We start from the raw sequence: 22069 nt of genomic DNA, 5'->3' as shown, positions 1-22069 counted from the left end.
ACACCGGGACTTTGGGGGGCGTGTGCCGCCCCGGTCCCCGCCCAGCGCCCCACCCGGAGCCGCCCGACTCGGACCGACCCCAGGCCCGGCCCTGGGCGGACCCCGCTGCAGTGGCCCCCCCAGTCCGCCCGGGGCGCTGTGGCTGCGGCCGGCCCGGAGGGGCGGGGGACGGCGGGGCCCGGGCGAGGGGCGGGCCGGGGAGGGGAGAGGGGAGTGTTGGAGGCGCCGAGCTGAGCCGGGCCGGCCGGCGGGCGGGGAGGAGGAGGAGGAGCCGGGAGGGCAGACTGGAAGGCCGGGTGGCGGCGGCGGCGGTGGCGGCATGGCGGAGCCGAGCGGGGCCGAGACGAGGCCCCCCATTCGGGTCACCGTCAAGACCCCCAAGGACAAGGAGGAAATTGTAATCTGCGATCGAGCCTCGGTCAAGGAGGTAGTAGGGTCGAGGGTGGGGGGGGTCCTGAGAGGGAGTGCAGAGCAGGGGGTCTGCGAAGAGAGGGGGGGTGGGAAGGCTCAGAGACGGCCTGGGCGTCCGGGACGGCCCGGGAGGGAGGAGGAATGGGGCCGGTGGGGACTCCCTAGAACCCCAGGGCAGGAGGGGCGGACCAGGGGGCGCCCTGCGCGGGCGGATCTGGTGGGCGAGCGTGACTTGTGCTTGAAGAGGTGGGGGGCGGGTTTTGCCCCGGAGCCCGGGCTGGGGGCGTGGTGGAGAACGGGTTGGGGGACACCTTGCGCCCGCCTCTGCGAAGCACCCTGCCCTGAGTGAACGGGGGAGTGTGCGCTCCTGTTTACTGGTCGGGGTTCGAGCCACGGAGGCAGAGTGGTGACGGCCGGGGGGCAAGGTGCTGAACCCGGGGAGCGGGCGGCGCCTCCCTGGGGGAGAGCTGAGCGCGCTGGCGCCTACTGTGCGCCCGGAGAACGCCTGGTGTTCTCCATGCGCCGGGGTGGTGGGGAGGGGCGGGTGCAGAGGGCTTTTCCTGCGCCCGGATCCTTGCTGTGCTTGGAGCCCGAGGGCGGCGGTGGGGGGGCGGAAGTCCCACTTGGCTTGCAGCCACTTCTGAGATGCGCACGGTGTGCTGTAGGTGTTCTATCCCATTTTCTTGAATGAGGGACTTTCGCCTGCGTTCGCCTCCCCCTGTAGTTGGTCCCGAATTTCACATAGGCGGGGCTTCCAGATAGGCCATCTGGTTGGGAGAGCGGAATCTGGAAGCTGCCGAGGCTTAGCAAGTGCACGGTTCTGCGCGGAGTGTCTGTGTCGGCTTGGTTGGGTTAGGTAGAGACTGAGAATTTGGGGACGTCTAGCTCTCCCTGGGCCGTCAATTCCCTTACAGGTCCAACAGCATAACGTACCTGAGGGCCACACTACTGTTCCCTACCACACTGACTTTGAGAACAGCATGGTTGTCAGGCAGTGTGTGGCTAGGAACCTGCATTCTTGCGTTAGAGACCCTGGGTTTCACTCTGCCCAAGATGTTACCTAATCTTTCTGCTCTCTTTTCTGATACATTTTTAAATTTAGTTATTTTTATATTGGAAGGCAGAGTTACAGAAAGAGAGGAGAGACACAGGGGCAGATCTGCCATCCACTGCTGCTGGTTCATGCTCCAATTGGCTTCAATGTCCAGAGCTGAGCCAATCTGAAGCCAGGAGCCAGGAGCTTCCTCTGGGTCTCCCATGTGGGTGCAGGGACCCAAGCACTTGGGCAACCTCCGCTGCCTTCCCCAGGCCATATGCAGGGAGTTGAATCTGAAGTGGAGCAGCTGCGACTTGAACTGAAGCCCATAGGGGATGCTGACACACAGGGCAAAGGCTTAGTGTGCTGTGCCACTGCACTCTGTGTGCACGCGCGCGCGTGTGTGTATAGTGTTTTCTGATTTTGAAAATAGTTAATAGTGAATATGCTAGACCAGTAACTCACATGTAGCTGGTGCTCAATCCCAGGATCCATTTGTTGTTTGTTGCTTTGAAAGAACTGGAGGAAAAACAGAGGAGAGCATCTGGAGGACTGAGAAAAGGCTGAAGGGCCAGGGCCTGAGGCCACAGCAGTAAGAGTTGAGATGGAGGAGGGTGCTCGACCAGAATCCTCATGAGTGGCAACTAAACCCAGGGTGTAGGTAGCTGTGAGGGCAACTGGGGTGAGGCTGGGAGAGCTGGGAGAGCTGGGAGAGCCTTTCATTGCCTTCTTGATTAAGAAGGGAGATGCTGGGTCCAGTGCTATACCCTAGTGGCTAAAGTCCTTGTCTTGAATGCACTGGGATCCCATATGGACACCAGTTCTAATCCTAGCAGCCCCACTTCCTATCCAGCTCCCTGCTTGTGGCCTGGGAAAGCAGAAGACGGCCCAAGCCCTTGGAACCCTACACCCACATGGGAGACCTAGAAGAAGTTCCTGGCTCTGGATTGGTACAGCACTGGCTATTGCGCTCACTTGGGGAGTGAATAATTGGACGGAAGATCTTCCTCTCTGTCTCTCCTCCTCTCTGTATCTCTGACTTTGCAATAAAAATAAAATAAATCTTAAAAAAAAAAGGGGGGGGGGACATGCCTTGGGACCAATGTGGTGGCATAACAGAATAATCCTCCACCTCCAAGTGGTGGCATCCCATATGAATGCTAGTTCTTGTCCCTGCTGCTCCACTAGCCATCCAGCTCCCTGCTTGTGGCCTGGCAGAGCAGTAGAGGATGGCCTAAAGCCTTGAGACCCTGTATCCATGTGGGAGACCTGAAAGAAGCTCCTGGCTCCTGACTTCGGATCGGCTCAGCTACAGCCCTTGTGGCCATTTGGGGAGTGAACCAGTGTATGGGAGATCTTTCCCCGATTCTCCTTCTCTCTGTGAAGCTGCCTTTCTAACAAAAATAAATAAATCTGGAAGAGAAGTGGAGCAGCCAGGATACAAACCGATGGCCATATGGGATCCTGTCACATGCAAGGTGAGGACTTTAGAGGCTAGGCTACCGCACAGGGCCCAATAAATAAATCTTTTAAGAAAGGAGCTCCCTGGGAGGTAGCTGGTGATAACTCAAGTCTTAAGATCTGTGCCACTCATCAGGGTGACCTGGTTGGAGTCTCACGCCTGGCTTCAGGCTAAACCAGCCTCAGCTGTTGCACGTGCTTGGAGAGTGAATTCGTGGTGGAAGCTTTTCCTGTCTGTCTCAATAAGTTAAAGATAAAAGGAGGGCAGGCATTTGGTACAGCAGTCAAGATGCCTCATGGGGTGTCCACATTTCATTCTGAAGTACCTGGCCTTGCTCTATTCCCAGCCCAACTCCCTTCCAATGTGCATCCTGGAAGCCGGCAGGTGGCGGTTCACATAGTTGGTCCCTGCCACCCACATGGAGACCCATGTGGCGTTTTCAGGCTCTCAACTTGTGCCTGGCCTGACCCTGGCTACTGGGACATGTGGGAGTGAACCAGTAGCTTGGATATCCTCTGTCTTTCAAATGATAAAGTAAATTCCTTTTAAGGATTTATTTATTTTTATTGGAAAGGCAGATCAGATTTACAGAAAGGAGAGAGAGGAAGATCTCCCATTTGCTGGTTCATTCCCCATATAGCTACAATGGCCGGAGCTGAGCTGATCAGAAGCCAGGAGCCAGGAGCTTCTTCTGGGTCTCTCACATGGGTGCAGGGCCCTAAGGCTTTGGGCCATCCTCTACTGCTTTCCCAGGCCATGAGCAGGAATCTGGATTGGAAGTGGAGCAGCCGGGACATGAACCGGCACCCATAAGTGATCCCGGCACTTGAAAAGGTGAGGCTTTGGTCATTGAGCCATTGCACAGGGTCCATTAAAAAAAAAGTAGCGATGGAGCTGCTTATTACAGATTCAGGGATGGGGTTGAAACAGCAGAAAGGACTCCACACAACGAAGGGGAGGAGTAGGAGAATGCAGAGGCTGTTGAGAAGTTAGGGTCCCTGATGAGAGAGAGAGATCTCCCATCTGCTAATTCTCTCCCCAGATGCCCATGACAGTTGGGGTTTGGCCAAGGCCAGGAGCCAGGAATTCAATCCCAGTTTCCCATGTGAGTGTCAGGAAACAATTATTTAAACCACTTTGGCATTTGGGGGAAGCTGGAATTAGGAACAAGAGCCAGGAATGAAATTCAGGTACTCTAATGGGGAGGAGGTGGGGCAGGGGGCGGTGTTTGCCCAGGCATCTTTCCTGCTAAACTAACTGGACACCTGGCCTCTTTGGCTCTTGATCACAGTTCAAGGAGGAGATCTCCCGGCGGTTTAAGGCTCAACAGGATCAGCTGGTCCTGATCTTCGCAGGCAAAATCCTCAAGGATGGAGACACCCTGAGCCAGCACGGGATCAAGGATGGGCTCACAGTCCACCTGGTTATCAAGACCCCTCAGAAGTAAGTTGGGGGAGGGAAGCAGGCCCAGTGCCTGCATGGGTCTGCCCAGGTGATTCTTTGCTAGCCATTCCTTAACCGTTCCCAGAGAGTGTATCCTCAGAACTCAGGTTCTCATCTCTGGGGGTGGAGGGGTTGCGGGGTGGGGGACTGGGAAGGGAACCAACCTCCCCCTCCCAGAATGCCGACAGCTGGGACACCTGCTCCCTCCTTTGGTCTTGGTTTATAAAACTGCCTCCCTCTATGGCCAGCTTCCCCCAGCCCTAGCCACCGCGAAGCTCAGGGAGGGAATGCAGCTCCTGGCCTAGGACCCAGGGAGTTTGTGGTACCGTTCCTCTCCCCACCCCTTACGCTTACTCCATCTAAGATCCTCCCTTCTCCATCCTCAGGGCTCAAGATCCAGGCGCTCCCACTGCTTCTTCCCCCTCCACTCCTGACCCTGCCTCTGCACCCTCCACTACACCTGCTTCACCTGCTACCCCAGCCCAGCCCTCCACCTCTGGCAGTGCCGCTTCGGATGCTGGCAGTGGAAGCCGGAGAAGCAGTGGGGGGGGTCCCTCCCCAGGGGCTGGAGAGGGACCCCCCAGTGCTGCCGCCTCCATACTCTGTAAGCCCTGAGGGAGGAGAGCATGGGGGTGAGGAGTTGGGGAGTGGGGCAGAGAGCCAAGAGGAAAGAGAAACATGGGTTCAACTCCTAAGCTGGTGGGGGACTTCTAGACGTAAGGTTCTAGTTGTCACAGCATGAGCCAAGCCTAATGGTGGGGGTAGAGGCGGGGGAGGAGCAAAGCAATCCATGTGGGCTTCTTGGAGGCAGGGAGCATGGCTCAGCATGAGGACTAGAGGGAGAAATGGGACTAGATTTGTAGGAGGCCCTGGAAGGGAAAAGTAAAAGACCACATGAGTATGGGGGAAGGTGGGTCCCAAGGTACAGCAGCCAAGTGGGCAGTCTTGGAGTCTTGGTGGGTCTTCTCCAGTGCTTCCTCCCTGCCCAGTCTGGGCTTGGCTCAGTGTCTGCTGCCACAGACTCACCTGGTAGTGTGTTAGGGCCAGGGCTGTGAGAACCATTGGGAGAGAGATGGGAGCAATAGCTGGGGACCCACCTAGTGGCTCTGGATAGGTGGAGGGTGGGCTCCTGCAATGGACCGTAATGCTGCCCCCTGCCCGCCCCCCCCACAGCTGGCTTTGGGGGCATCCTGGGACTGGGTAGCCTGGGCCTGGGCTCTGCCAACTTCATGGAGCTGCAGCAGCAGATGCAGAGACAGCTCATGTCCAACCCTGAGATGCTATCCCAGATCATGGAGAACCCACTCGTCCAGGACATGATGTCCAACCCCGACCTGATGCGCCACATGATCATGGCCAACCCCCAGATGCAACAGCTGATGGAACGCAACCCCGAGATCAGCCACATGCTCAACAACCCCGAGCTCATGAGGCAGGTGGGTATGAGAGGCAGGGCCCTTGGTGGCTGGACCCTGCCCAGCCTTTCCTGCCTAGTCCTCCATCCACTTGTTCGTTCCTTTAGTAGCTATGCTTTGAACCCTGCAAAGTACAGCGATAAGAAGACACAAGGCCTGAGTTTTTGGAAACTCTGAGCCTTAAAGGGAAATGGGACTGGCACATGTGCAGTTATAACAACTGACGGTACAGGGATACTCACAGAGAGAAGGAATCCTGAACCTACCCTGAGGCTTGGAGAAAAAGTGTCACCAAGCTGAGGTCACAGAGGGACCAAGGGAAGGCTCGGAGAGTTAGGTGCATGGCTGTCTGGGAAAAGTGGTGGCTGAGCTGGCCCCTGGGGTGGGAGGATGGGAGACACACAAGGTCAATGTGGCATTGGTCTTTGGGTGCCCTCACCTTGTGGGTAAAGTCTAAGAGGGAACAGGGATAAGAGCATTCCCACAGGGCTGTGGGCAGCAGGGCTGGACTCACCAGAAAAGAACTCACAGTCGAACAAAGGTTTACAGGTGTTTTGCCCATCGTCTATTATAGCGCCTGGTTGCTGGATGAATACTTTCCGAATGGGTGAATTTTGGGACCAGAGTGAGGCTGGGTCTCCATCTAATCTGTAAAGGGATTCTAGAAGAGACAAGCGTGGGACAAATTTGGGAAAGAGGAGAGAGGAGGGGCAAGCTGCTGGATGGGGACCAGGAGGCGCTGTACTCATATTCTCTGCAGGGGTTGATCCAGCCTTGTTGACAGGGAGCCAGTGGCCGTGGAGGAAGAGGGCTTCTGTCAGGCCACAGGCCAGGCATGAGGCTTCCAGGACAATGGGAGCCTTATTCCAGCTCAAATCTTTTCTTAACTCATCATCAATAACTAGAAGTCCCCTATGACCTGAATCAGACAGACCACCATGACCTGCTACAGACCTGGTGTCCCAGGGCAGCAGGACAGCTACTGGCCCTGAGCCTTTGGGACAGAAATACCCCTTTGTGGGCAGCAGGGGAATTTGAATTCTGTAGATGACTTGGCCCTGGGCCAGTGTGGATTGGACAATTAAATAGATGTTCATTTTCTCTCGTGCCTTCTATTCTCTTGTTGTTCTTTCTCATTCCATCTGCTTGTGCTCTCTGAAACTTTGAAGTTCTACTAGGGGGAAAAGTTGCTGCCCTTTTGGGGCATTGTCCTTCATTAGAAAGGGATAGCACCCAAGGGGCAGTCTAGGAGCCCAGGATATAGTAGGAGAAAGAGGCACAGTGCATGCCACTGGCCTGTGTGGTGAGGCACTTGCTGGGCCCTGAGGTCTGGTCCCAGACCCAGAGTCTGCCCCACAGAGCCCACTGTGTTTCTAGCTAGATGCTCCTCTGGTTCCAGGGCCCATCCTGTCTCTCTCCCTTCACCAGACAATGGAACTTGCCCGGAATCCTGCCATGATGCAAGAGATGATGCGGAACCAGGACCGGGCCCTGAGCAACCTCGAGAGCATCCCTGGAGGGTACAATGCCCTCCGGCGCATGTACACAGACATCCAGGAGCCCATGTTCAGTGCTGCCCGGGAACAGGTGGGGCAAGGGGCTGGGACAGCGGGGAGGGGGATCGAACCCAGGCAGGCCTGGGATGCTATCTGTGCCTGCTTGCTTCACAGTCTTCTGAGGGGTGGCCTTGACGTGGAGGCAGCTCTCATTCGTGCTTAACCAAGAATAGACCAACTTGGCAATGACTAAGACAGGAGGGTGGAACATAGGACAGGTCCCTAGGAAAGTGGTACGGCACAGTGTCCAAGAAGTGCGAGGCTTTTCTGGAAGACTCCTTGCCCTAAGTGCTCAGAGGCGATGGGGCAGACATAGGGTCAAATGGCAACCCTAGAATGGCATCTCAAGTGTGGTCCATAGGTCACCTGTGTTGGAATTACAAGGCACTTGTTAATGATGTTTTCTGCTCTCTACCTTTGAACTGGATAATGAATCCATTTTTTAGGCTGGGCCTAGATTTATGTGTGTTTGATTCTGCTATAAATTTGTTTGCTGTGCGCATTTTTATCCAAATATAGATAAAAACGCAACATCATCTTGTGTCTATGTTGCCCTAACACATTGCCATATGTCCTTTCAGTACCTTTCTTGCTTTTTTTTAAACTTTAAATTTACATTAGAGATATACATCTGTGTGTTTTAAAAATCCAAACTTTATGCAAAATAAATTTCCAAAAGTATAGAAAAGTATACAAGCTTTTGGGCCCGGCGCGGTGGCGCAAGTGGTTAAAGGTCCTCGCCTTGCATGCCCGGGATCCCATATGGGCACCAGTTCTGGTCCCGGCAGCCCCGCTTCCCATCCAGCTCCCTGCCTGTGGCCTGGGAAAGCAGTCGAGGACGGCCCAGAGCTTTGGGACCCTGCACCCGCGTGGGAGACCCGGAAGAGGCTCCTGGCTTCGGATCGGCATAGCATTGACCGTTGCGCTCACTTGGGGAGTGAATCATTGGACGGAAGATCTTCCTCTCTGTCTCTTCTCTCTGTATATCCGCCTTTCCAATGAAAAAATAATAAAAATAAATCTTTAAAAAAAAAAAAAGAAAAGCATACAAGCTTTTAAAAACATACAAAAGGATTCCTTTTTAAAAAGATTTATTTATTTATTTGAAAGGTAGAGCATCAGAGAGGGGGCAAGAGCCTCCATCTACTGGTTCACTCCCAAAATGGCTACAGCAGTAGGCCAGGCTGGGCCAGGCTGGTGCCAGGGGACAAGGACTCCATTCTGGTCTCCCATATGGGTGGCAAGGGTCCAAACACTGGGCCATATTCGTCTGCCTTCCCAAATGCATTAGCAGGCAGTTGGATTGGAAGTCAAGCAGCCAGCATCCTGTGATAGAAGATAATTGTCTTTACAAGTGGTGGCTTACCTTGCTGCACTACATCACCAGCCCCACAAAAAGGATCCTTTTTTAATTTTTTAAAAATTTTAAAAATTTTATTGGAAAGGCAGATTTACAAAGAAAAGGGAAGATAGAGAAAAAGTTCGTCCCCACTAGTTCTCTTTCCAAATGGTTGCAATGGCCAGAGCTGAGTCAGTCCGAAGGCAGGAGCCAGGAGCTTCTTTCAGGTCTCCCACGTAGGTGCAGGGTCCCAAGGCTTTGAGCCATCTTCAGCTGCTTTCCCAGGCCACAAACAGGGAGCTGGATGGGATGTGGAGCAGCCAGGACCTGAATCGGCATCCAAATGGGATACTGGCACTTGCAAGGTGAGGATTTAGCCATTGAACTAACACACCAACCCCCAAAGATGCTTCTTTCTGTCTTCTCGCCTCTGCTTTTCTTCCCAGCAGTGACTAATGTTGGTGTTTTGTGTGGTTTCATAGAATAGGTAGTTTTTGTAAAGAAGACGTTCTAAGTAGAGTTGTTGCCTCTATGCATCCGTCCCCATTCTGTCCTGCCTAGAGATAACCACTGCTCTGAGGACTTCAAATTCATGGCAAATGGACTTCAGAGAAATTTCAGGGTGAGCATTTAGCATATCATGACATCTGTGTCTGTAACTCCAGCTTCCTGCTCGCATGTGCCCTGGTGGGCATTGGAGATGGCTCAAGCTGTTGGGTCACTGCCGTTCACAGCAGATGCCTGAATTGAGTTCCTGGCCCCCAGCTTCAGTCCACCCCAGCCCTGGCCGTTGTAGATACCTGGAGAGTAAATCAGTATATGGGAGCTCTCAATGTGTGTGTATATCTGTCTGTCTCTGTCGCTCCAACTCTCAAATAAATAAATAAATAGCTTAAGGAATGAGATTTTTTTTTTTTTTTTTTTGGTGTAAAAACTGTTCAAATCTATGCATAGTTTTTTCTTTGTTTTTTGGTAATACACATTTCCCATCATCACAGTTTTAGAAGTTGGATGTTCTGGTATAATGGAGTAACCTGCCCCCTGGGACATCCACCACCCCTATCAGGGTATCTGGGATAAGTCCCAAGTGTACCTCTGCTTCTGATTCAGCTTTTGCTGTTGCATTTGGGCGGCAGCAGATGATCGCTTTAGGAAAGGTAGGTTAATCCACTGCACCACAATGCCAGCTCTTTCTTTTCTTAAAAGTTGTATATGGGGATTGGTGATTTGGTGTCGTGGATGAAGCCAACCCCTGCAACACTGCCATCCCATGTGGGCACTGGTTCAGTCCCCTGCTGATGCACTTGAGAAAGCTGTGGAGGATGGCCCAAGTGCTTGGGTTCCTGCACCTCCAAGGCTGATTGGAAGAAGCACCTGACTCCTAGCTTTGGACCAGCCCAGCTCTGGCTGTTGTAGCCATTTGAGGATTAAACCAGCAGATGCAAGCTCTTTCTTTGTTTCTGTCTCTTTCTCAATGACTCTGACTTTCAAATAAATGAATCTTTAAAAAAATGTGTATGCTTCTAAAGAGCTTTGGTTTTATGGGTTTTATCTATTGATACTCCCAATATCAAAGATTAAAATTGCAAAAAGTAAAGAAATGCTGAATGCACTTAAAAACAATTCATTATAATTTTTTTAAAATTCTTTTGGGAAATCACTGTATTCTTCAAAACAAATGAAACATTAGCAGCAACAACTGCGCTGCCTGCATTTTGTTTTTAATTTATTTGTTTGTATTGGAAAGGCAGATATATAGAGAGGAGGAGAGACAGAGAAGATGATCTTCCATCTGCTGGTTTACTCCCCAAGCAACCACAATGGCTGGAGCTGAGCCAATCTGAAGCCAGGAGCCAGGAGCTTCTTCCAGGTCTCCTACGCAGGTGCAGGGTCCGCAGGCTTTGGGCCATCCTCGACTGATTTCACAAGCCACAAGCAGGGAGTTGGATGGGAAGTGGGGCCGCTGGGACACAAACCAGTGTCCATATGGTATCCTAGAGCATGCAAAGCGAGGACTTTAGCCACTAGGCTTCTGTGCCGGGCCGTTGCTCGCATTTTTACGGCTCTTTAATGGCAGACCTGCTGGGAGCGGGCTGGCTTCTCAGATCCAACTGTAGTGTTATGTGCTGGAGTAGCCTTTGGGGAACTCTGCTGTGTCCTCCTGAGAGAACATGAGTGAAGAAGGCCAATTAACATCTCAAATCTAGGAATACAATTGTCAGCCTCGTGGGCATCCTAGGACCACACTTGAAGGGCTGATGTATCTGAGAGGTGTTGTCCACATTAGAAGAAATGTGTCAGGCGTATAGTAAGTGCTCAGTGAATGGCAGCTGTTGTTACCATTGGTAATTCAGGAAAAGAGAGTCATCACCTGGGGTGACCCAGGGAGATGAGGGCTCAGAGCCAGGTACTTCGTTGCAGCAGGCAATGGGACTAACAGCGTGGGACACAACCGCTAGCCTGGAGCCCTGTTCTCTGGGTGGCCATCTAGCCAGCAAAGGAGCCACAGCTCCGAGGAGAAGGAGATCCTGTGACCAGACCTGGGCCCCTTGACTCCCTTTGAATAGACAAACCAACTGGTTATTAGGCCTTCTGATGGCAAGGAGTTGAGATCTCCTCACCCCTAGATCTTTTCTACCTGGGTTGGGACCACCTAACAGCTTCTGGGTGCTGAAGGATGCTGAGTAACGAGGTGACAAGGCCTGGAACAGAGCTGTGTCCTGGCTGGCAGAATCCAGAGGGCATGGGTTCAGGAATTGTGGAGGCCAAGCAGCAGCATCCCATGGTGCAGAGCTGAGGTGACCCCTGGTGGGGGTGAACATGGGGAGGAGCCATAGGCTTGGGCTAGAGCGGGAAGACTTAGGGCATGCATCCTCCTACAGAAGTGTGCTCCGCTAGGGAATGGTGTTTCATTCAGAAGATCTGGGGAGGGTCAGGCAGAGGATGCTGGGAAATTTAGGTTGGACCAAGATGGCGGGGGGAGTGGAAGCAGATGGGGGTTGAAGTAGACAGGTCAGAGAGTCTTCCCATCAAACCAGGAGCTCCTTATTGGGTACCTGCTAGTGTCGGGCTGAGCGTGCAAAGGTAAATGGAAAACAAGTCTCCTGCCACACCACAGGAAGGCTGTGCTGAGCACTAGGGGCTTCAGGAGGGGTCTGGGGACCAGGTATTTGGAGCCAGCAGGAGAAACAGGAGGATTCTCATGCAGCATTCCACGTGGGTCAGCTGACACCCTATAAGGGGAAGGGAGAGCTGGCCGTGATGGGGGTGGATCCCAAGCTAAGGACCCCCCCACACTGACATCGTGGATCTCCCTTTCCTGGGGAAGGGGAGGCGGTGGGTGAGAGGAGACAAAGGGCTTGGCCCTTATCTTGGTTTGTTTCAGTCCCTAACCCAAAACCTTTCGCTCCTCCCAGTTTGGCAACAATCCTTTCTCCTCCCTGACCGGGAACTCCGAGAGCTCGTCCTCCCAGCCTCTGCGGACTGAGAACCGAGAGCCCCTCCCTAACCCCTGGAGCCCCTCGCCCCCCACCTCCCAGGCCCCCGGGTCCGGTGGGGAGGGCACCGGAGGATCGGGGACCAGCCAGGTGCACCCAACAGTCTCCAACCCCTTTGGGATCAATGCTGCTAGCCTGGGGTCAGGTATGTCCTGGGGTGGAAGGAGCTTAATGGGGTATCTGCCACAGGACTGATTGGGGTACACACTGCTCCAGCCAGTTGAAGGCAGAGGTGAGGCCGTACTGAAGCTACTGAGGGCTCTCCAACTAGCGAGAGTGGCACAATTGGAGGAGAGCGTAGGTTCTGGCCATGTCCTGGTGCCTGCCCCCACCACCACCCCCAAGAATGTCCTAAGTAATGATTCCTAAGTAAACCAGGAATCACCATGGATACCTCTAGTTCTATCTCATGTAAATGAGTCAAACTGGAAATGTAGGCTGGAGCAGAATCAGGGCCAACCTTGACATATGGGAGGCTGGGGGAGACGGAGATGCAGGGCTGTCATGTACCGAGGTGCAGGTTGTACACTGCACAGCCCTGGGTGAGGGAAGGGTGTTCCAGGGACACATTTGTCTAGCTGATGGCCATGCATATGGCCCTGGGTAGACCTTTAGTCAATGCCCTGATTTCTCTGCCCCCTAGGGGACATCTTGACTAGGAAAGTCCCATCTCTGCTCCTGTTTCCTTATTAATGACATCAGGACTGGAAACTGGATCGTGACTTTAACACTGTGCTCCTGAGTCCTAGAATGGGGACGTTTGGGGTAGGGTGGGGTCTGGACCATCCCCAGGAAGGGGGAGGACCAAATAACTCAGGCACAACCTGACTTGGTGGCAGGGACATTCCAGAGGGGTGTCAGTCAACCCACTTACTATCCAGCTTCTCCTTGACAGCGTAGACAGGAGAGGGGCCAGGCCAAAGCAGGAGTAGATGGCCTTGGAGTCAGGAGATCCGTGAGATGATTTCCATCTGCACCCCCACCTTTCCTCTATACCCACCCCGCGCCAGGGATGTTCAACAGCCCGGAGATGCAGGCACTGCTGCAACAGATCTCCGAAAACCCGCAGCTGATGCAGACCGTCATCTCAGCCCCCTACATGCGCAGCATGATGCAGACACTCGCCCAGAACCCCGACTTTGCTGCCCAGGTATCAGGCTGGCTTTGGGGAGCAGGGGCAGCCAGGGTGGGAGTAGGAAGGGGAGAGTCGGCAAAGTTGAGCTTTCCTCTGGGCCTAGGGTAGTTTTCATGCTGGGCAAACTGCCTGGCTTTGTAGCTCAGGCTCTCCTGCCTCCTAGCCCAGTGCATGGTTTTATTTCCCACTTTCCTCACCTGTGAAGATTCCAGTCTAGCCGTGTCTGCCTAGTAGAACTGTGAAGCTGAACACGCTAAGACATGTCAAGCGCATAGAACGTGGTACAGCACACAGTCCTGACCAAGGCTGTGGGCGTGGTCATGTGACCTTGATCTCGTCAGCCCGACCCCTGGTGGTTCCATTTCCTCTTCCTGACCCACTGAGGCCTTCAGGAGACTTTGAGGTCCTTGGAAAAAGCTGGCCCAGTTTCCTACAGTGATTGGGAGGTGGGCTGAAGCCCAGGCCTCCCCTGCCACTCTCACCCTGGCAGATGATGGTGAATGTGCCGCTCTTCGCGGGGAACCCCCAGCTGCAGGAGCAGCTCCGCCTGCAGCTCCCCGTCTTCCTGCAGCAGGTGAGGGGGCGCCCTTGGTGGGTGGACATCAAGGGAGGAATCAGCTTGCTTGTGGACTCAAGCATCCCCCTTCCTTCCATGCCCTTTTCTCTGCTTATGTCCCATCAGATGCAGAACCCGGAGTCGTTGTCCATCCTCACCAATCCCCGCGCCATGCAGGCCTTGCTACAGATCCAACAGGGTCTGCAAACCTTGCAGACTGAGGCCCCCGGCCTGGTACCCAGGTGAGGGAGGGGGTAGGCAAACAGCAAAGTCTGGCTGCCCATCTGCTTCCCTCCGCCCACCTCTCTGCCTCTCATTGCGCAGCCTCCGTGTCTCCAAGCCCGTACCCTCTCTGCTCCTGCATGCCCTCCAGCCTCTGATGTTTTCTCCCTTCTTTAACGTCTCCTCCCATCTCTTGGGCCCTCCTGCCTGCAGCCTTGGGTCCTTCGGGATGTCCAGGACCACTGCGCCCACCACAGGCAGCAACACAGGGTCTGTACCCGAGGCCCCTGCCTCCTCACCAGCCCCGGCACCTGCTGCTTCCTCTCCCACGGGGACATCCAGTACCCAGCAGCAGCTCATGCAGCAGATGATCCAGATTTTGGCAGGAAGTGGAAACTCACAGGTACGCAGCCATTGACACTGGGATCGGGAAGGTAGGTTGCAGATAGCTGGGCAGGCTTTGGGGTCCTGGTCTGCCACTTACTAGCATGGGCAGATTATGGATAATCTGAGGTTAGGGTCTGTGACTAAAAGAGGGACTATGGTGAAGTCCAGATGGAGGTTTCCTGCCTGCTTCCCCACTATAGCTCGGTGAGAGGGCTGCTGTTATTGCTGTTGTACAATGGGGCCCGGGAGATTCTGGGGCTAGCCTAGTCCCAGAGCCAATAGGTCATAGAGCTGAAAGCCACACCAGCACTGGGCCCCTTAGGTCATGCCTCTGCCTCTTGTGTCATAGGACTTCAATGGGAGCTAAAGCAGCCTCAGGGGCTTCAGAGGAAGATGCTGGGAGATGGGGTGGAGAAAGCCCTGAGCCACAGGGCCAAGGCTTGCACCAGAAGGAAGAGAGGAGACCTTGGGGGAGCCACCTCACTTTCTTCTGACCTCCAGGATTCATCTGCAAAGGCAAAAGTGTATGTAGTCAGCTCGGTGAGAGGTAGTGAGAGGGCTGGCCTAGGTGATCCCCAAGGTCCATCTTCTGGCCTCAACTTGGTGGAGCCACGTGGAGCACTGCATGAGGCTTTTGCCTTGCAGATCAGGGGGCCATGGTGGCTGCCCTGCTGTGACCTAGGCGAATCCTTCCTTTCTCTCGCTATTATTATTATTATTATTACTATTAGAAAGTCAGATATATAGAGAGGAAGATCTTCCATCTGATGATTCACTCCCCAAGTGGCCACAATGGCTGGGGATGAGCCAATCCAAAGCTAGGAGTCAGGAGCTTCTTCCAGGTCTCCCACTTGGGTGCGCTGGTTCCCTAGCCTAGGCTTGGGCTGGCCTTCATTGCTTTCCCAGGCCCCAAGCAGGGAGCTGGATGGGAAGTGGGGCTGCCAGGACACAAACCGATGCCCATATGGGATCCCCAGCAAATGCAAGGCAAGGACTTAGCCACTAAGATATTGCACTGGGCTCTCTTGCTCCCTGTTTTTTTGTTGTTGTTGTTGTTTTTGTTTTGTTGTTGTTGTTGTAATTTGCTTTTTATTGGGGCCAGTGCCATGGCTTAATAGGCTAATCTTCCACCTTTGAGCACCAGCATCCCATATAGGTGCCAGTTCAAGTCCTGGCTGCTTCAAGTCCTGGAAGAAGCTCCTGGCTTTGGATCAGCTCAGCTCTGGCCGTTGCAGTCACTTGGGGGAGTGAACCTGTAGATGATAGATCTTTCTCTCTCTCTCTCTCCTCTCTGCACATCTGTCTTTCCAGTAAAAATAAAACATATATATTTATTTATTTTTCTATTTATTTGAAAGACAGAGTTACAGAGAAAAAATCTTCCATCTGCTGGCTCACTCCCCAAATGGCCACAACAGCCACAGCTGCACTTGTCTCAGCATATAGAATGGAGTAGATGAGATTTTAACCGGCACCAGGTGGGGTGCCATCCCTGCAGACTGCTGCTGTACCCACTTTCTTTCTCTAGAAGATTTGACTCTATAGCCAGGTCGACTCTGACTATTGCGCCCCTCCTGGCTTCCTGGCTCCCAGTCTTTTGTTTTTTTGCTTGTTTTGTTTTTTATTTAGAAGTTACAGAGTGAGATCTTTTACTTGCTGTTTTATTCCCCAAATGGCTGCTACCCCGGGGCTCTGCTATCCTGAAACCAGGAGCGCCATCTGGATCTCCCATGTGTTTGGCAGGGGCTCAAGTTCTTAGGCCCTGTTTCGCTACTTACCCAGGCACATTAGCAGGTGCCAGTTTGGAAGTGGAGCAGTGAAAACTCGAACTAGTGTCCATATGGGATGCCCAGACTGCAGGTGGTGACTTGACCTACTATGCCATACTACCATGTGTTTTGCTCATGAACTAAATCAGTGTTTCCCAAAAACACCTCCAAGAGATGTTTATTAGTATCCAAAATGGAAAGCCTTCGCTTTGTAAATATCTGTGTCCGCTGAGCAGTTAGACACAATTAAGCAGCTTTTTCCCTTCCGTGGCCCTCAGTGTGACTATGTGACTTGAGGGGACATCTTGTTGAACCACAGAGCACTTGGTTTTGAGAATGCTGGGTGATATCTCCCAAGAGTCTGTGGAAGGTAGTTAGGAACATAAACCCAGGTAGGTCTGTCAGTTAACTTAAAAAAATTATTTTGAGTTTTCTTTTGAGAAAGAAACGAGCTGTTCATGGAAACAAGCTCCCTATGTGGTCACAGCAGCTGGGGCTGGAGCCCAGAACCTCGTGCAGATCTCCCATGTGGGTGCAGGGGCCCAGGTACTTGGGCCATCCTCTGCTACTTCCCCAGGCACACTGGTAGGGAAGTAGATAAGAAACAGGGCAGCTGGGACTCAAACCGGCACTGCTATATGGGACACCTGTGTAACAAGTGGCTTCACCTGCTGCACCCCACATTAGCCGGGCTTTGAAATGTTCAAGCTATTTCCCTGTGTTGTTATTACACCCACTCCTCTGCCACAAGGTGCCAGGCTCACACCCGCTCTTACCTACCATCTGACTCAGAACACGAGACCTGTAGGTGGACACCGTTGGGGTTCTGGTCCTGCGCCCCCATCATGAGACCTGTCTCCTTTCAGGTGCAGACGCCAGAAGTGAGATTCCAGCAGCAACTGGAGCAGCTTAACTCCATGGGTTTCATCAACCGGGAGGCCAACCTGCAGGCCCTGATTGCCACAGGAGGGGACATCAACGCCGCTATTGAAAGACTCCTGGGCTCCCAGCTCTCCTAACCCCTGGCTCCAGGCCGCCCGCCTCTCCCCCGTTCCGATGCCAGCGTCTGCTTCTCCCATGGCTCTGTCCCTCTGTCTTCTCCCAGTGTGACTCGAAGCAGGGAGGGGCTCCCCACCTGGGCCTGTCTGCATCTCCAATGGAATGTTCTCTCCTGGAGCTGAATTGTTGGAAAGCATCTCCCAGTCTGGCCTATTGTCCTTACCCCTTGCCCCACAGCTCCTTCTGGAACCTTCCAACTTCTCAGAAGGTGCAGAGGCAAGGGGGGACCCAACTGCCTGATTCACAGACACAGTCTGCCATGGATCAGTCTCTCTAAGATTTGGTCTTCCGTTCACCTTTGCTAACTCCTCCTCTATATGTCCCACCTCTCCCAGCCAATGGTAGAATTTGCCTGTGATTCTGCCTCCTCCACCCTTGTTCCTGTGTGTTCTTCACCCAGCACTTTTTCATGAACTCCACAGGGGCCTCCAGGGAGAGGAGAAAGATGCCCTCCCTCCCTCTCTGAAGGGAGAGATGGACCAGGCAGAACCCTTGGGCTAGGGACTCCCAAATCCTGGAGCAGCCCGTGGGAGACTGCATGACACAGTGGCAAAGGCGGGTGTCTTGGAGGAGGGACATGAGAGCAGCAGCTTGGGAAAGGTCTGGAAGCCGGGACAGACTGTTGGCAAAGAGGACTCTGGAGAGAGCAGGCCCCGGCCTGGCAGGGGGACAGGGGAGTGGAATCCGAATGGATTCCTGAGGGGGTGGTGCTGGTTCTCTCAGAACTCTGTCCCACCAGAGAGAAGTGAGCAGCCAACAACGCTAGGTGCCCAAGCCTTGGGATGTTGTGCTACCCCATAGTCTCCCCAAGCAGTCAGGGCTGTGCCCAGCACCCTCATCACCCCTCCCCTGATATTATAGAGGAGTAGCAGAGGGATTCCCCTTCAGAGCCAGTGGCCTCTGGCATCTTGATCCCTGCCCTTCTAATTCTTGCATCTCTTCCCCAGCCCAGAAAGTTCTGTTGGAGAGAGGGGAGGGTGGCAGTGATGCCTTTGATCCAGAATTGGACATTGCTCTCCTGTGGGCTGTGGATGAGACCGCTGTCACCTCCCCGTCATGCCCCTTGGCCCCCTGTACTTGAAGGACCCCATGGCAGAGAATATGGAAGCAGGAGGAAGCTGGGCTTGGCTCCAAGTAGGCATGGGTCCCAGGCAGTGCTGGAGGAAACCTTTCTGTGGCTTTCCCTCCCTCCCTGCCCTGCGCCCACACTGGCCTTTGTAAATAAATCGTGTGGTCTTTGTGAGCGTGCCTTGCTGTTTGTCATCTGAGATAGGACGGAGGGGTTGAGTGCAGGCTGCTTCCTGCTGTGAGGAGGCCTGAGACGAAACTGAAGGCAGGTACATGCAGGTGTTAGGAATCAACTGTGGACAGCTCAAGTGTGACTCATGGCAGGGGAACTTTTAGGACCTGCTTTCGGCTGGAGAGTACTGATACTTCCATTCCCCTGGGTTGGGTCCCATCACTCCATATCTCCTGCTTGCCCCAGAGTTCAGGGCTAGGAGAGGAATGTATGTCTGGGAAAGGAATGTACAAAGTACGGATTGAGGGCTGAGTCATTTCCTCCACCCGCTGACCGTTTGGCAAGGCTTCCTTCTTCAGTAAAAAGAAGTAAACCCTTAGGGCGCTGGAGTTGCAGCAAGTAGGCTGAGCTGCCACCTCTGATTGCAGCATCCACTAGGAGTGTTGGAGTCCTGGATGCTCCACTTCTAGACCCGTTCCCTGCTAATGCTCCTGGGAAAACAAGGAAGATGCCCCAAGTGCTTGAGGCCCTGTACCCACATGGGAGCTCCAGGGGGAGTACTTGACTCCCAGCTTTGTTCTGACCAAGCCCCCACTGTTGCAGCTGTGTGGGGAGTGATCCAGTGCCTGGAAGATTCTGTCTCCCTCCCTCTCTGCAGCTTGCCTTTCCAATGAGTAATAATAAGTTGTTTTGTTACAAAGTAACAGAGAGAGCTTTATCTGGTTCACTCCTGCAATAGTTGGAATAGCCGAACTGAAGCTGGGAGTTGTGAGCTTCTGCCAGGGCTCCCACATGGGAAGCAGGCGCCCAGGCACTTGGGCCATCTGCTGCTTTTCCCAGGTCATTAGCAGGGAACTGAATCCGAAGGAGAGCAGCTGGGACACAAACTGCCGCCCATATGGGATACTAGCAGTATAGGCATCAGTTTTCCTGCTATTCCACAATGCTGGCCCCATAAGTTAATCTAAAACAAACAAACAAACAAACAAAACAAAAAAAAAAACCTACAGCCAGCGCTTACACAGGTGTCGTCACTGGCTAGCAATCTTGAGGTCCAAGACTCAGTCTGGCTGTACCACCAACAGTGGGGATGCAAGCTATCATTTCACATCGAGGAGGCTTCAGAAACTTGCATGAGGGAAGTGATGGGCTTGAGCATGTCCTGCGTGGGAGTGTCTGCTTCCAAACACAGTGGTCTGAGTGCATCTGACCAATATTATCATGGGAAAATTAGAAAAGTGGGTGAAATACAAGAAAAATCCAAAACGCCTCAAAGGGCCAGTGAGGCTGGGACCCCAGACTGGAAGGAACAACCCCGGAGGCCGTCATCAGCGGTCAGCTGGGGATCCACGGCGGAGAAGCAGCTGTGCTTCTGACAGCCTGGGAACACAGGATCTGCAGGACAAAGTGGGCTGGCACTGTGGCATGGTGGGTTGAGCCACTGCCTGCGATGCTGACATCCCATACAGGCGCCAGTTTGTATTCTAGCAACTCCATTTCCAATCTGGCTCCACTAATGTGGGAGAAGTAGTGGAGGATGGCTTAAATACTTAGGTCCCTTAACCAGCATGGGAGACCCAGAAGAAGCTCCTGGCTCCTGCATTCAGCCTGACCCAACCTCCATTGTTACAAACCTCTGGGGAATGAACCATCAATGAAAGCACTCTGTCTTTGAAATATATTTCCTTTGAAAAATATGTATGTATGAGCCCAGCAGCATGGCCTAGCGGCTAAAGTCCTCGCCTTGAACGCACTGGGATCCCATATGGGCACCAGTTCTAATCCCAGCAGCTCCACTTCCCATTCAGCTCCCTGCTTGTGGCCTGGGAAAGCAGTCGAGGACGGCCCAAGCCCTTGGAATCCTGCACCCGTGTGGGAGACATGGAAGAAGTTCCTGGCTCCTGGCTTCAGATCGGCATAGCACCAGCCGTTACGCTCACTTGGGGAATGAGTCATCGAACGGAAGATTTTTCTCTCTGTCTCTCCTCCTCTCTGTATATCTGACTTAGTAATAAAAATAAATAATTTTTTTTAAAAAGCAAAAATATGTATGTAGTTTTCAAAATTAAAAAAAAAAAAATGTTGGAAAGCCAGATATACAGAAAGGAGCAGGGTCTAAAGGCCTTAGGCCATACTCTACTGCTTTCCCAGGCCACAGCAGGGAACTGGATGGGAAGCAGGGTGGCTGGGATACAAACTGGCAACAATATGGGATCCCCCCCCGAAAAAATGGGCCTGGCACGGTGGCGCAGTGGTTAAGGTCCTCGCCTTGCACCCCCGGAATCCCATATGGGCACCGGTTCTAATCCCGGCAGCCCCGCTTCCCTTCCAGCTCCCTGCTTGTGGCTCGAGAAAGCAGTCCAAACCCTTGGGACCCTGCACCCGCGTGGGATACCCGGAAGAAGCTCCTGGCTTTGGATTGGCTCAGCTCCAGCCATTGCGGGTCGCTCCTCTCTGCCTCTCCTCTCTGTATATCCACCTTTCCAATAAAAATTAAAAATAAATCTTTTTTTAAAAAAATGGGATCCCAGGTGTGCAAGGTGAGGATTTTAGCCAATATACTACCGCACTGGGCCTGCAAGGTAAGGATTTAGCCATGGAGCCATCATGCCAAGCCCATTCACTCCCTCCTTCTTATAAATATATACAGATTTTTTTAAATTTTATTTTTGTTGAAAGGGCAGATTTATACAGAGATGGAAATAGAAAGATTTTCCATCTGCTGATTCACTCCCCAAATGTCCACAGTAGCCATACTGAGCTCATAACTGAGCTGATTGAAAGCCAGGATCTTTTATTATTATTATTATTATTATTATTATTATTATTATTTTGATAATCTTACATAGTTGATTAGGGTATGAAGGGTCAAGGGTCATAGGAAAGTGGGTAAAACCATTGTTTCCACACTAACACAATTTTTTTTTTCTGTATCTGGGGTCAGGGGAGAAACAAAGGGAGATGCCCCACCCAGCCTCCCACCCATCCCAGGCCCCCGATGTAGGGCATGCTCCGAGGGTCCTGCTCAAGCAGTTTTGATAGTTCAACAGTATTGAATTGCTGCCCTTCTTGGCGTTCCAAGCACAATGAAATCTATTCAGAATCTACTGTCTGACATAGTTTCTTCATGGTTGGGGTTCCGAGATCAGCAGTTCAGTTGGAGGAATCTCCAAAGAAACTTTGTCTGAGGTGATCTCAGACCTGATTCTTGTGTGTGCTTGCCAGTACAGGGTCCGGCAAGCACACCCTGTCTTCCATACAAACCGATGGGTGTTGCAATCCAGCCCGATCCTGCCCACTTCATATTCGACTCTCACACAAACCAAAGGGAGCTGCAGCCTAGTTGGGGCAACTCCCCATGACCCTAACCAGGCCTGCCTACCCTGGATCCCATGCTTGCCACTATGTACCGCAGACTGGTCCAGTCCGTGCCACATCCCATTTAGCTCTCAAACATGTCAATGGGCATTGAAGCATAGTTCAACCCAACCAGCCCTACTATCCAGCCCACACACATACTGGCAGGTGCCTTTCTGTCTAGC

General features: G+C 52.9%; 1 protein-coding gene across 2 annotated transcripts; it reads left to right on the top strand.

Annotated features, from left to right (window-relative positions):
• Window positions 1-292: 292 nt before the first annotated feature.
• UBQLN4 (ubiquilin 4) lies at window positions 293-18523 on the top strand. 2 transcript variants are annotated; one of them, XM_040998853.1, is made up of 11 exons: window positions 293-427; window positions 4201-4352; window positions 4739-4902; window positions 5526-5788; window positions 7196-7354; window positions 12079-12304; window positions 13170-13309; window positions 13785-13868; window positions 13977-14092; window positions 14286-14475; window positions 17095-18523. In XM_040998853.1, the coding sequence occupies exons 1-11, from the start codon at window positions 320-322 to the stop codon at window positions 17245-17247; spliced, it is 1755 nt and encodes a 584-aa protein (XP_040854787.1). In that variant the 5' UTR covers window positions 293-319; the 3' UTR covers window positions 17248-18523. The 2 variants fall into 2 exon arrangements, with proteins under 2 accessions (XP_040854787.1, XP_040854786.1); XM_040998852.1 differs by having other exon boundaries at window positions 4739-4956.
• The last annotated feature ends 3546 nt before the right edge of the window (window positions 18524-22069 follow it).

The sequence above is a fragment of the Ochotona curzoniae genome, unplaced genomic scaffold (assembly GCF_017591425.1).
Source record: "Ochotona curzoniae isolate NIBS_2020 unplaced genomic scaffold, NIBS_Ocur_1.0 scaffold_1037, whole genome shotgun sequence".
In the NCBI taxonomy this organism is placed as follows: Eukaryota; Metazoa; Chordata; class Mammalia; order Lagomorpha; family Ochotonidae; genus Ochotona; species Ochotona curzoniae.
Note: the sequence above shows the minus strand (reverse complement) of the source record. Positions and strands in the feature narration are given on the sequence as shown.